The 12,771-nt window shown below is 42.8% G+C and overlaps 1 protein-coding gene across 1 annotated transcript; it reads right to left on the bottom strand.

Annotated features, from left to right (window-relative positions):
- Positions 1–6,303: 6,303 nt before the first annotated feature.
- Positions 6,304–10,031, bottom strand: LOC117554232. Its single transcript, XM_034228557.1, has 2 exons — positions 6,823–10,031; positions 6,304–6,645 (listed from the first exon to the last, which is right to left on the bottom strand). Exons 1-2 carry the CDS (start codon positions 9,495–9,497, stop codon positions 6,369–6,371), a joined length of 2,952 nt encoding a protein of 983 aa, XP_034084448.1. The 5' UTR covers positions 9,498–10,031; the 3' UTR covers positions 6,304–6,368.
- Between the last annotated feature and the right edge of the window lie 2,740 nt (positions 10,032–12,771).

The following is a 12,771-nucleotide window of genomic DNA, read 5'->3' as shown; positions in this document are numbered from 1 at the left end:
CAGCAGAAGTTTCAAGGGTGTGATACCCCCTTTCAGCCACTAGATGGCAGCAGCAGAAGTTTCAAGGGTGTGATACCCCCTTTCAGCCACTAGATGGCAGCAGCAGAAGTTTCCAGACAAAGGGAAACGCTCTACCTTGGTTTAATATATAACAGACCTCTGGCTTTAAGCTTTTAGCATTGGTCTGTTATTTAAACCCCAGTTTTAAACGGCGACTCGATCTGATTTATCGAGTTTCCAGGTTTTGCCGTGCAGGATTCAAACCTCGCATTCACACAAACTGCACCATCTCTACGCCACTCAGGAATAATCTACCTGCAGATCCACGCCAAACTGCTCTATTTTACGTCACGCAGGACTTTCGTCTACCTGTCGATCAACGTTTACGTTTTGTATATAACTTTCCTAACATAGTAAAATATGCATTGTATATTCCATTTAAACTATAAAAACACTGTGAAACGCCTACAGACAATCCTAAAGTTTTAGCGTATCCAATTACAGACAGGCGACTTTCATCGTCTGCTTACCTTATTTGCAAAGTTGCAGAGTCCTGCTGATTGTCTGAGATGTTTGAAAGCGTCTGAATTCTTCCTCAGCTTCGTTATATCTAGACGTCGGGTCACCATTTTGTTAGAGATTTGGAGGGATAACTGGTCCGCTTTTCAAATCTCCGCGCGTTCCTATGAAGCTGGTTATAATACAGGAAGGAATCCATATCTACAAAGTAACCGTTAACAATAATCTACTTTAATGGCAATATGACAATGCAATTGGCACTCATTTTGTGTTTGTTTCCTGTTCTTATCAGGTTAGTTTTAATTTTAGGCTGGGTGAAGATTTGCTGTCGTAGTTTTGGTTTCTGTTGCATTTAAATAGTTTCCACTCTGCAATGACATAAAACACATAAACATAAAGTAGCACTACATCCCTGGGTATAATGATAGGCATTTCTTAAGGTGCTTTACATTGAACTTTCATTACTTGCCAGTTACTAACGTTGATTGATTGATTGATTGAAAAGTTTATTAACAGCTTGTATATTGGGTACAGTACAGTACAGCTCAAAACATACAATTGTTAAGGGGATGCAGACCAGAGAAAGACTTTCGTCTTGTTTACATCAGGGTCCTCCATTTCCAATTCATCATACCATTTAAGACATATAAGACATATTTGACATACAGATGGCTTATTTACAATTTACATACAGGTGGTTTTTTACATACAGATTGCTTATTTACAATTTTCATTTTAGATTGCGTTCTAATACATCCTAACCGGACATTTAAGACATACCAAGTCTACAGATATACAGTTAGTAACAGAGTCTAAAATGCGAGTATATACATAGATGGGGGGGGGGGGAAGCTGTCCATTGAACGACAGGTTGAGATTTGTACCATTACCGGGGCCAGTTTTGCAATGATCTCCCCCGAAGGTGCTCTTTAAGAGAGGTTTTGAAGGTAAGTATAGTTTTACTTTCCTTTACAGTTGTGGGAAGAGCGTTCCACCTTGATGTGGCATAATTGCGAAACGTGTATTCCCCCTTTTTTGTGCCAAATCTGGGTTTCACATGATTTGTGGAGCTCCCTCTGGTGTTATGATCATGGTATTCCTTGACCTTTGGAAGAATTTTGACATGTACATGGGTACCATAGAGGTGTAGTGGATCTTGTAGACCAGGCCCATTGCAAGTAGCTGTACTCTGTCGTCTACTCTAAGCCATCCTAGGTTGTCAAAGTGGGCAGAGGTGAGGTGGGTTCTAGATGAAAGGTCAAGCAGTAGTCTGACCAGTTTATTTTGCGATGTTTGAAGTTTTATTTTTTAGCGCCTTGGAGGTGCTATGGTACCATGACGTGCAAGCATAGTCATAGTACCCTTGAATGAGTGCTCCTGCCAGAGTTTTCAGGGTGTTTTTGTTTACCAGAGAGGAGATCCGGTATAGGAATCTAGTTCTTTGATTGACTTTTTTTATTACATTGGATGCCATTTTGTCACAGGAGAGGTTTGCCTCAAGAATAGATCCTAGGTATGTAATTTCCTTCTTACTTGTGACAATAATGTCGCCCACTGCAACTGAGAAGTCGTCGGATTTGCTGAGATTATGTTTCGAACCGAAGAGAATGGACTCTATTTTACCCAGGTGTAATGATAATTTATTATCGGCGAGCCAGGTGCAGATTCTGCCGAGCTCGGAGCTGAGGGTTTTTTCAACCTGCAACCTGTTCCTGTCAGAGACCAGCAGGGCTGAGTCGTCCGCGAACAGGAACAAGTTGCAGTCACATGCTGATGACATTTACATAAATTAGGAACAGTAACGGACCTAATATGCTTCCTTGTGGAACACCACCACTGTAATAGCTGTACGAAGCGGCACAAGCTAGCAGGTGAGCTAGCCATATAAACTTAACTAACAAGCTACTTAAATCACAAGGTGTACCACTGTAAATCTGTGACGATTGAAACTCAAACTAATATAGACATGTGTTGTTAGCAGCAGCAATTTCTCTTTCATTTAAACCATCAATAAATGTCAAATTTGAGGCGAGTCCTTCAAAATGCAAGAAAAAAAGGAAGCTTTCTACAATAAAAATAACATCCACAGCAGAAGAGTGAGAGATACCAATTTATAAACCAGCATAAATGCAAATTAAGTCCTGAAATGATTTCAGCATTAAAAAAAGTATGAATCATAGCAGTTAAAGGAACGATTTTCTTCCTACGATACATAGATGTAAAAATGAAACACTTTCTTTGAAGAGGTATGGAAATGTGTCGTCAAAGCCTTTTGTGTGCGGCAGGAAGTTATTTCATTTGCTGCATCACTCCTGTCAAGTTTCATCCCTCAAAAGCACATTGGTTATTTCATCCATCGGGTTTCTGTGTGGGCAGCCGTCGTGTCCTTCCACTTTGCTGAGACTGGAGTGACAAAGCATTCCTCTGTGGCATTTCGCTTTGACGTTCAGCTCCAAACAAGCTGCTGAGTGGAGGAACCCAACGTTTTTTTTCATTGAGTGTGTGTGCCCTTCTGTTCCTGTGCCGAAAATAAACCATCACACGAGGAGTCTTGCTCATGATTTTAAAATGAGCAGCAAAAGGACCAAAATAAGGGAAGGGAGAGAAAGATGTTATGATACCAATTGCAGAATGTGAATGCAATGCTTTTTTGTTTTGGTCATGCAACTGGAGTAAATGCTAAATATCAAGAAAATATACAGATTACACACTAGCCCCTTGTATACTGTATAGAAGTTGATAGAGGGGTTGTGTGTGATGTTTTACTGTGTCTGTTTGTTGTTGTCTGATGTAATAGAGGGAGGTCATGGAAGGGAGCACAACAGGAGCGGTCGAGGTTAGCCAATCAAAGTGTAGCGCTGGTGGGGAAACACTCTGCTGACCTGCACTGTGCTCACTTGGTTTAAATGCATACACACATGCATAGGGTAATACAAATACATGCTGCACTGGCCTGCAGCCTTAGGGGCTGAATTGTTAATGGACAGACTGTATTTTTGCATTATAATGTTGATCTAATAGATCCATTAAAGAACACAGCACAGCGTTTGGCTTTCTAAAAGAGACTGTAACATGTGCACTTTGTAAAGTTGCCCGTGAGGAAGGCTATCATTTAGTTTGACCATGCATACACACTGTTATATATGTGGCGTCTCGCAGCCCAGTTAGTATTTATGACAAGGAGGGAAAAGGCTGTAAAAATGAAATTAAAAACATGTATCAGCAAACTGCTGGACTGCTGACTCTTCAACTGCTCCACGAAAAAACATATTCAAGTCAGCAAATGCAACACAGTTTACTCACAGTTATACAATGGCACAAGGTCTGTGAACCCCCCAATGCCGAAAGGAAAAAGGAACAAAAAACATTTGACACAGTTCACCTGTTCTGGACAGTGTGTGCTTGTATTTTCATGTAGAAATCTTGCACAAAAGGTAAAAGCTCCATTAAAATATTTTCTTAAGACACACATGCAGGCGCAAAGAGGTGCGTTCACAAAAGGCGTTTCAAAAAACTGATTGGACAAAATCTTCTACCATTGATTTTTACTTTTTGGTAAAAATATTCAGGAACCTATTGGATTTTGTTTCACTAGTAATTTATTTCAAGACATAAAATAAGGTCATGGTGCATTTTATTTTCAACAACTTTTCACAGTGACCTGAGAAAGTCTTCTTTTGTGGGAACAAATAACAGCTCTCAATGGGGTAACCTAAGGATGAATACATTGTGTGGCTGGATGAAGAGACAGAGGCTGTGCCTCAATTGTTGGGTATTTCTATATTACTTTGTAAGAGTAAACCCCAGCTCGGTTCAAATATACCAAAACCCAGTGAACAAAGATAACAGTACTCGAGTTTCAAGTTTACTTGCTGCAAGGAGAATCAGCGAGTGACAGGTTATGTCAACTCCAAAACCAACTCTGCTCCTCTTCTCTCAGTGCAGTCTCTTTATTACAAAAATACAGTTACAAATCATGCATGAGGAAGTGTATGTAACCAACGGCTTTATTTGTCAATGGGAGTCTTGTGACTCGCAATCATGTGTGTGTGTGTGTGTATGGTCCACAGAAAAGAGGAACAGACTATTCTCTGTTCCTCTTTCTGACTATGGTCTCTTTACAACATAAAATGACAACATATTATGAAAACACGTTTATCCTTCAATAAACTCTAACATTCCCTCCTGTTTTTCATAATTACTAGCTGGTTACAGTGTCTTTATTACTTTCAGAATTAATTCACTTGTTTTTGACATTTTCGAACCATTCGTCATATGACAGACAGTAACCTAGCTTTAAGTCTTACACATTGGAGGTTAGGTGAGTATATTCGTCCTTCTGAGAGGGGTCTGTGTCAGTATAGTCATCGTTATCTGTCTGTTGCAACATCGTATATTGGACAAGAGTGTTGGTAACTATTTTACCAACCATAGCTTTAACACATGGTATAATACAAGCCATAGCACAGCACACAAGGATGACAACACATATGATTGCAACAAATCCCATCACGAGCTTTTGAACCCAGCTCCCTGAGAGTAGCCAATTGAACCATCCGGTCTCAAGAGAGGCATGTCTGTCTTGGCCCATAGCTGTCTGTAGGGCTTTGAGAGTAGCCATTGCATCTGTCATGTTTTGGGAGTGGACATTGTCGGTGATATATGTACAACAGATTGTGTTCAAAAGGATACACGTACCTCCTACTGAGGCAGTGAGTAGATCAAGGGCCATGCGGTGCTGTAGCACCATGGTTCTGAGTGAGTCTAGTTCAAGGTTCTGTTGTTCGTTTACAACGATGGAATTATTTACAAACATGCCGAACCGGTAATCAAGGGTTTCGAGTCTCAACATGTTCTTCGCTACGCCTAAGGCAGGAGTCAATGCTAATATTACCTTTCCACTGGTGGACCAGTGTTTGAATTCATCAGGGACATCTTTTCCCCATACTGAATCATGTTTTTTGAAGGCAGGCATGGCATTTCTCCTCCTGCGGGTGTGGTTAAGGTGTGGTTCTATGTCTATCACGAAGGTGTGGTCGCTAACAAATATTGGTGCGCACGTGCCTGTCCAATTTATTGGCAGAACTGGATAAGCGTTGTTGCCACACAGCCACCATCCTCCTTGTACCCACCATGTACCATTAGATTGTTTGCTCAAATAGACTGGAGCCCCTTCGCCATTAACAAGTGTCTGATTACAACCAGTGGTGTTTCCCATTGGTACAGAACCTTCTGTCTGACTGTAACACATAGGGTGTATAGCTTCATTATTTGGCATGACTACCTTTTGTCCTGTCATTTTACGTGGCACTGTCATGTTAAAGTTCACCCAAAATATCTTATTACAAGTGCCATTGCTTAAACCTGGGGCATATGGATTCACATCGTTGACTTTTATCCCTGAGTGCTGGTATCCTACACCTCCCATGGTAGCAAAACATTTAGCTTGTGATTTACTCATCCTTTTACCATACAGAGTTACTTGTCCAGTTGACCATGGCATGTGGGAACAAACATAACAATTTGAACGCCCTGTCTTTGTAACAAGTTGATGGACATAGGCATACCAGGCATTTGTCATCCTAGGTGAGCGTGCAGTTTTGTCGTTGTGGTTCCATGGGTCATCGTTGAGTAATGACCATTTTTTCTCTCGATGGACCTTTTTTTTTGTTGAGGATTCCTCACTCAATTGTCTTATAGTCATTAGCGTCAGACCCAGCAGGGTCACTACAAACAACACCTTTCCCAACATAGTCTATTTGTGATAGTGGTTCTGTTGTTTTCTTCACCGGGGTTGAGACCAGTATTTCCTAATGAAACACCGCCCTTTGTAGCCGGACTTCCACCACTTATCCGTCGTTAAGTTGGAGAGGTATTATCTTTTTGCAGTGGCTCTGATGTATCCACGTAGTTCTTTCGGCGATTTTTAGTGCAGTCGGTGTTGTCAGCAGTACCGTGTAGGGACCGTCCCACCGTGGACAGTGCCAATGCTTCCTCTTAATCACCTTCACGAGGACCTGGTCACCAGTCTGCACTCGAGTGTCCTGCAAGGGAGTAGAAATGTCTGGCAGGTTATTTGTTCGAGCTATCTCATTGCTTCTGAAGAGTCTGCTCATCCATTCAGCTAATGTAGTCCCTGCCTCAGCATCATCCTCCTCCCTCACCTCGTCTGTGATTGGTAATCTGAATTGCCTTCCTGTTATGATCTCAAAGGGAGACAACCCTTTTGCCGTGGGCGTGATTCTCATGCATGTTTCTACTAGAGACACACATTCCACCCATGGTCTTCCTGTTTCTTCCATTGTTTTCCTTAGTCTTAACTTTACTGTTCCGTTTGTTCTTTCCACTAAGCCTGCACTCTGTGGATGATATGCACAATGGTTTTTTAATGTTATCCCCATATGTTCGGACAGTTTGGTAATAACCTGATTTACAAAATGAGACCCATTATCACTGTACAGTTTCTCTGGAATACCTCTGTTTGGTATTATTGTCTTGCATATGGCTTTTGCTACGGTAATAGCGTCTGCATGTTTTGCTGGGAATATTTCAACCCACTTTGAAAACGGACATATCATTACCAAACAGTATTTGTACCCTTGGCATGGTGTTAGTTCGATGAAGTCCATATGCATGTGTTGAAATGGGTATGTTGGTGGAGGGAACTTTCCTCTCTGTGGTCGCTCATTGCCTTGAGCATTGTGTCTGCAACATACTACACAGGCTCTACAAAAGTTTTTAGAAAATGTAATGTAGTTGTATGTATGGAAATGTTCATTTATTATTGTCACCATCCCTCCTGTTGAGACATGGCACGGCCCATGACTCAAATGAGCTGCTGTTTTGTAGAGACTAACAGGGAGTACTATCTTGTTGTTTATTCTGAATGTTCCCTCAGGGTCTGTGGTTGCTCCATCTGTCAACCATTTCTTCTTTTCTCTGTCGGGTGCGTTGTTCTGCATATCCCTTAATATCACAAGAGGTATTGGTTGTGAAACACTTTCCCCCTTCTGCAAGAGGATATGGAACCCATATTCGCCCATAGCTGCTAGCTTCGCTACCTTATCCGCGTGTGCATTGCCAAGTGTTACTGCATCCTTCCCACTGGTGTGCGCAGCACATTTGCATATAGCAATGCTTTTCGGCAACAACACCGCTTTTAAAAGATCAGTCAGCAGCTGTGCATGGGTGACTGGTTTTCCTGTTGATGTTTTCATGCCCCTGCGGGCCCATTGGGCTGCAAATATATGTACTGTTGAGTGCGCATACTGGCTGTCTGTCCACATAGTCACATCTTTTCCAACCCCCGCTTTGCATGCTTCTGTAAGAGCTACTAATTCCGCTGCTTGTGCAGAATATGTGTGGGGGAGTCGGCCTGCTTTTATGACCTGTGAGTGTGATACAACTGCAAACCCTGTTTGATTTTGGCCTGTTATAGATTTAGAACAGGACCCATCCACAAACCATGTTTCGCCACTGAGTAGTTGTATGTCTTTCAAATCTGGTCTTGGTTTGCATGTTCTGTCAGTCTCTTCTTTACAACAGTGTGGTTCTCCATCTTCTGCTGTAGGTATTAATGTGGCTGGATTTAAGATATTACATCTTTTTATCACAATGTGTGGTTGTGACATTAGTGTAGCTGTCAGTGCCAAATAACGTGCAGGTGATAAGAAAGCCATTTTGGTGTCATGTAACAACATGGTGACTGCGTGTGGAACCATCAGTGTGAGTGGGTGGAACAAAACTATTTCTGCTGTACAATGTACCGCCATTGCTGCCGCACATACTGCTTGTACGCATACTGGTAATGCTTGTGCTACTGGGTCTAACCTTTTAGAGTAGTAAGCGACAGGCCTTAGTTTTGTGCCGTGTTTTTGGGCCAATACTGATGTCATAAACCCTTTTTTGCAGTCAACTGTTTGTACAAATGGTTTTTCATAGTCTGGTAATGCTAACACTGATGACCCTACGAGACACTGTTTAGTCCTTTCAAATGCAGCTTCTGCCTCTTGTGTCCATTCTATCTTGCCGGACATTTTCATGTCATTGTCTGAGTATATGCAATCTAGTAGGGGCTGAGTCATTCCTGCGTAGTCTGGAATCCATGCTCTGCAATAGTTAGTCAGCCCAAGGAATTGCATCATTTGTTTTTTTGTTGTTGGCTTTGGTGCGTTTAACACCGTCTGTTTCCTCTCTGAGTGTATGCGTCTCCCTTCTCGGTTTAAATTGTGGCCTAAAAAGATCACTTCCTCTTTCACAAACTGAAGTTTCTGTCTTGAAACCTTGTTTCCTGTTTTGGCCAAATGTGTCAATACTTGTAGTGTGACTTTTGTGCTTTCTTCCTGTGTGGGTGACGCAACAAGAATATCATCTACATATACCAAAATCTGCGATGTGTCAGGTATCTGTAATGTAGCCAAACAATTTGCTATTTCTTGTGAAAAGATTGTTGGGCTATCCACATACCCCTGAGGTAATCTGGTGTATGTGTATTTTGTTCCTTCATGTGTGAACCCAAACCATCCTTGTGAGTCTTTTTCTACAGGAATGGAGAAAAAGGCATTGCTCAAGTCTATCACTGAGAACCATGCCATATTTGGCTTAAGGCCGTTCATTAACGTGTGTGGATCTGGTACTGTTGGGGCTGTGCTTTGTACAGCATCATTTACTGCTCTTAAGTCTTGAATCATTCTCCATGACTGCCCATCAGCCTTTTTTACTGGGAAGATGGGGGTATTGCATGATGCATCAGGGCACTCACGCAGGATCCCTGCTTTTAGCATTTCTTCAATTACAGGTTTGATGCCAACTTTTGCATCCTCTTTTAAGGGGTATTGTCTTATGTTAGGTCTGTAGTTAGTTTTTGGTCTAACGTGTACAGGTTTTGCGTTCACCATGCGACCTACATCACATTTTCCTTGTGACCATACGCATGGCGGCACCGTTTTCAGGACCTCTAAGGCCTCTTCACTTAGCATACATCATTGTTGTTCAGGGTCGTCTAGGTGGGCGCGTGGTGTCATCACTAGAGTAAACCCTAGAGTTTTGCGCTTTAACCCGCCTCCAGTTTGCCAACCGTTTTTGTCATCTGTCCATTTTGTTATCCTGTTACCTCTAGCCACTAATAAACCTAAGTCTCTCCATGAAGTCCCTGGGCCCCTAGCTACTGATATGTGTGGCGTGGAACCTGGTTCCATTATCAAGGCAGTGGTTGATGGGACCCTAGCGTCAATTACAACATCCCCGTGTTGGTTTGCATACATCGAGTGGAACACTACCCTCTGTGGTGTCAGTCGATGCACGAGCACATCATAGTCTTTGTCTGGGCCAGGGGTGTTCTTGTACTTTAGTGTAACGTGCAATGCGTCAGGTTTCATTACTTCTTGGCCATGTTGTGGGGTGAATAGTGTTAACAGGTGTTCACCTGTGTTTGTCACGTCAGGTTGTGGCATGTCTAGTGACCAGTAGTAGTTGGGGGTGTTTATGGATTTTTGAAGGAAGACCTGGTCTTCCACCTTTCTTCTCCGGGCCCCTACTGCTCGCATTCCCCCTTTGACTGGTACTACACTGATTTTTAACATTTCCATGCCGTCTCTCCCTAGCAAATTGACAGGGCAGTTTGAGATGAACACAAATTTGAGGGATGCCTGGAGGCCTGACCTTCTATCTTCCATAAAAAGTGGCTTTGAAATCGACCTCTGATTTATGTGTCCATTTGCTGATTTTACAAACATAGTGCCAGTTGGTGGCCACATTCTTTGGACCTCTTTGTTCACTACTGATGAGTCTGCACCGCTGTCACATCAAAATTCTAATTTTTCCCCATTGATTTCGATTGTTCTGGTAGGTTTAATACTGTTGTCTGACAGATTCAGTAATACTTCAGAAAGGTCAATGTGATGTGTGTGGACGTCCTCTTCTTCCTTTTCTACGTCTAGTCAGTTGTCATAACTATGTAGGTTATGTGAAGGGGGGGGGCCATGTCTTTCGTCTTTGTACTGTCCCTTTTGTCCCCCTTCTTTTATCTGTGACATCTGTTCCTCACAGTCCCTCGCCATGTGCCCCTCCTTTCCGCACCTGTAGCAGAGGAATTTGCCTTCTGCGTTTCTGCCTCCTCCTCTGCCTCTGCCTGCTCCTTTTATGGGCTTGTTCAGCCCATAAAGCTGCGACTCGCAGTTGAGCTTCTAACTTCTTTCTTTTCTTGCCTTGTGTTGTTCCAGCTGTTTCTGCTCTCAATTTGTCGCTTAATTCTCTTACTGCTGTTTTCTCCAACTTTCCTCGGAAGCCGTACAGTTTATACCATTTGCTACAATAACTGGTGCTGCCATGACTATATATTTCCATATATCTCATGTCCCCTGTAGCGGCAGGCTTACTCCCATTGGACCCCATTATTCTAGCTTTGTGTTCCTACTGGACAACGTGCCGGTCAGAACCTAATTCCTAATTCACCACTAGTGTACTTCAACAGACCACAGAGTTTTTGTTATCACCGTTAGGTTTCCACTCTGTGCGCTGATTCCACCTGGTGACACTTTTACACACTACTTTCACTCAATCACTCATAAGTGTACCCAAAGGCACGTCAATTTCTACCTCCTTAAATGGTGGAGAAACCTTTCTCATAAGTGTACCCAAAGACACGTCAATCCTCCTTAAATGGCGGAGAAGCCTTTCTCTACCTCCTTAAATGGTGGAGAAACCATGTATATCAACTTTTATCTTACCCGTTATCTGTGGTCACTGGTCCGGTTGGATTCCGTCAATCGTGCCGAGGATGAGGGAGGTTGGACATATAAGCACCGGCCCGGCCACGAATTCTGCGTCCCGGGTCTTTCTCGGGGTCGGCTGATGATCCCGGCTGTCGACAGACTTGCGGCGTGTCTTTTCCCTCCTCCTTCCCGTCACGATGTGTTGGATTCCGGCTCCGAAGGACCAATTAATGTTGGGTATTTCTATATTACTTTGTAAGAGTAAACCCCAGCTCGGTTCAAATATACCAAAACCCAGTGAACAAAGATAACAGTACTCGAGTTTCAAGTTTACTTGCTGCAAGGAGAATCAGCGAGTGACAGGTTATGTCAACTCCAAAACCAACTCTGCTCCTCTTCTCTCAGTGCAGTCTCTTTATTACAAAAATACAGTTACAAATCATGCATGAGGAAGTGTATGTAACCAACGGCTTTATTTGTCAATGGGAGTCTTGTGACTCGCAATCATGTGTGTGTGTGTGTGTATGGTCCACAGAAAAGGGGAACAGACTATTCTCTGTTCCTCTTTTCTGACTATGGTCTCTTTACAACATAAAATGACAACATATTATGAAAACACGTTTATCCTTCAATAAACTCTAACACAATTCAGACACTTCCCTTAGTACCAGTGTTGTAAAGGTCACCAATTCTCAAGTCCAAGTCACTCTCGAGTCCCCACTCTTCGAGTCCGAGTCCAAGTCTGAGTCACCTAGGAATAATCACGGGGGGTGTGTCTCTGCACATCTTTAAACTGAAAATAGTGGGGACGCGCGGTAAAGGAACTTGCGTTGCCGCTGCACTTGCCTGGGGCAGAGTACATCTGGACTCGAGAGTGACAAAACTTGCTTGAGTCGGAGTCCAAGTCCGATCGTCAATGTGCGAGTCCGAGTCCATCAGTGCACAAGCCCAAGTGCGCGAGAATTCACGAGGCCGAGTTAGAGTACATCTCTGCTCTTGTCGAGTCCCGAAAATTAGTACTCCAAGTCTCCGTTTTGCTAGCTAGCTCCCAACGTTATCGTTCATGGTACCAAATCATTACAGATGCTGCCTGATTAATTATTAAATAACGGTGGCTTGTTTTCAACACCATTATGTACATTTTTCTATTAAATAGAAAAAAACACGTGTTAATACGTTTTATTTGTATAGGGCGGTGTTCACAAGAGGAACCACAATCCAGCGGGTTGCGGAACCACAGCTAGCGGTCGCTGAGGGCAAGAGGTGTTCGGCATTCCAGACTCTACTTTTTTACCGTTATGAGTGCAACATCTGGGTACTCATACATTGCATTTTTGCCATACTTTACATTGGAGCGCACTTATGCATATTAAATTGCACATGGAAATCACCATCCATGGTGGCCCTCCCACCATGAAGGCTACATTTCACCAGCCAGCTCCAGTTTCTCAGTCTTGTAATTACAGCCGCAGCTCACCCCGGAGGACTGAATCTTGTGAGAGCCCTCATTCACATTTCATCGACAAATTAGACTCATGTG

Source organism: Gymnodraco acuticeps, unplaced genomic scaffold (genome assembly GCF_902827175.1).
Source record: "Gymnodraco acuticeps unplaced genomic scaffold, fGymAcu1.1, whole genome shotgun sequence".
In the NCBI taxonomy this organism is placed as follows: Eukaryota; Metazoa; Chordata; class Actinopteri; order Perciformes; family Bathydraconidae; genus Gymnodraco; species Gymnodraco acuticeps.
Note: the sequence above shows the minus strand (reverse complement) of the source record. Positions and strands in the feature narration are given on the sequence as shown.

Bases quoted from the DNA above. Each gene is read 5' to 3' on its own strand.
- LOC117554232 (XM_034228557.1), bottom strand. From the start codon at position 9,497: ATGCTAAGTGAAGAGGCCTTAGAGGTCCTGAAAACGGTGCCGCCATGC. The intron at 6,646-6,822 runs AATGGAAGAAAC...AGGGACTACATT, and splicing joins AAGTTAAGACTAAGGAAAAC to AGCTGAATGGATGAGCAGAC.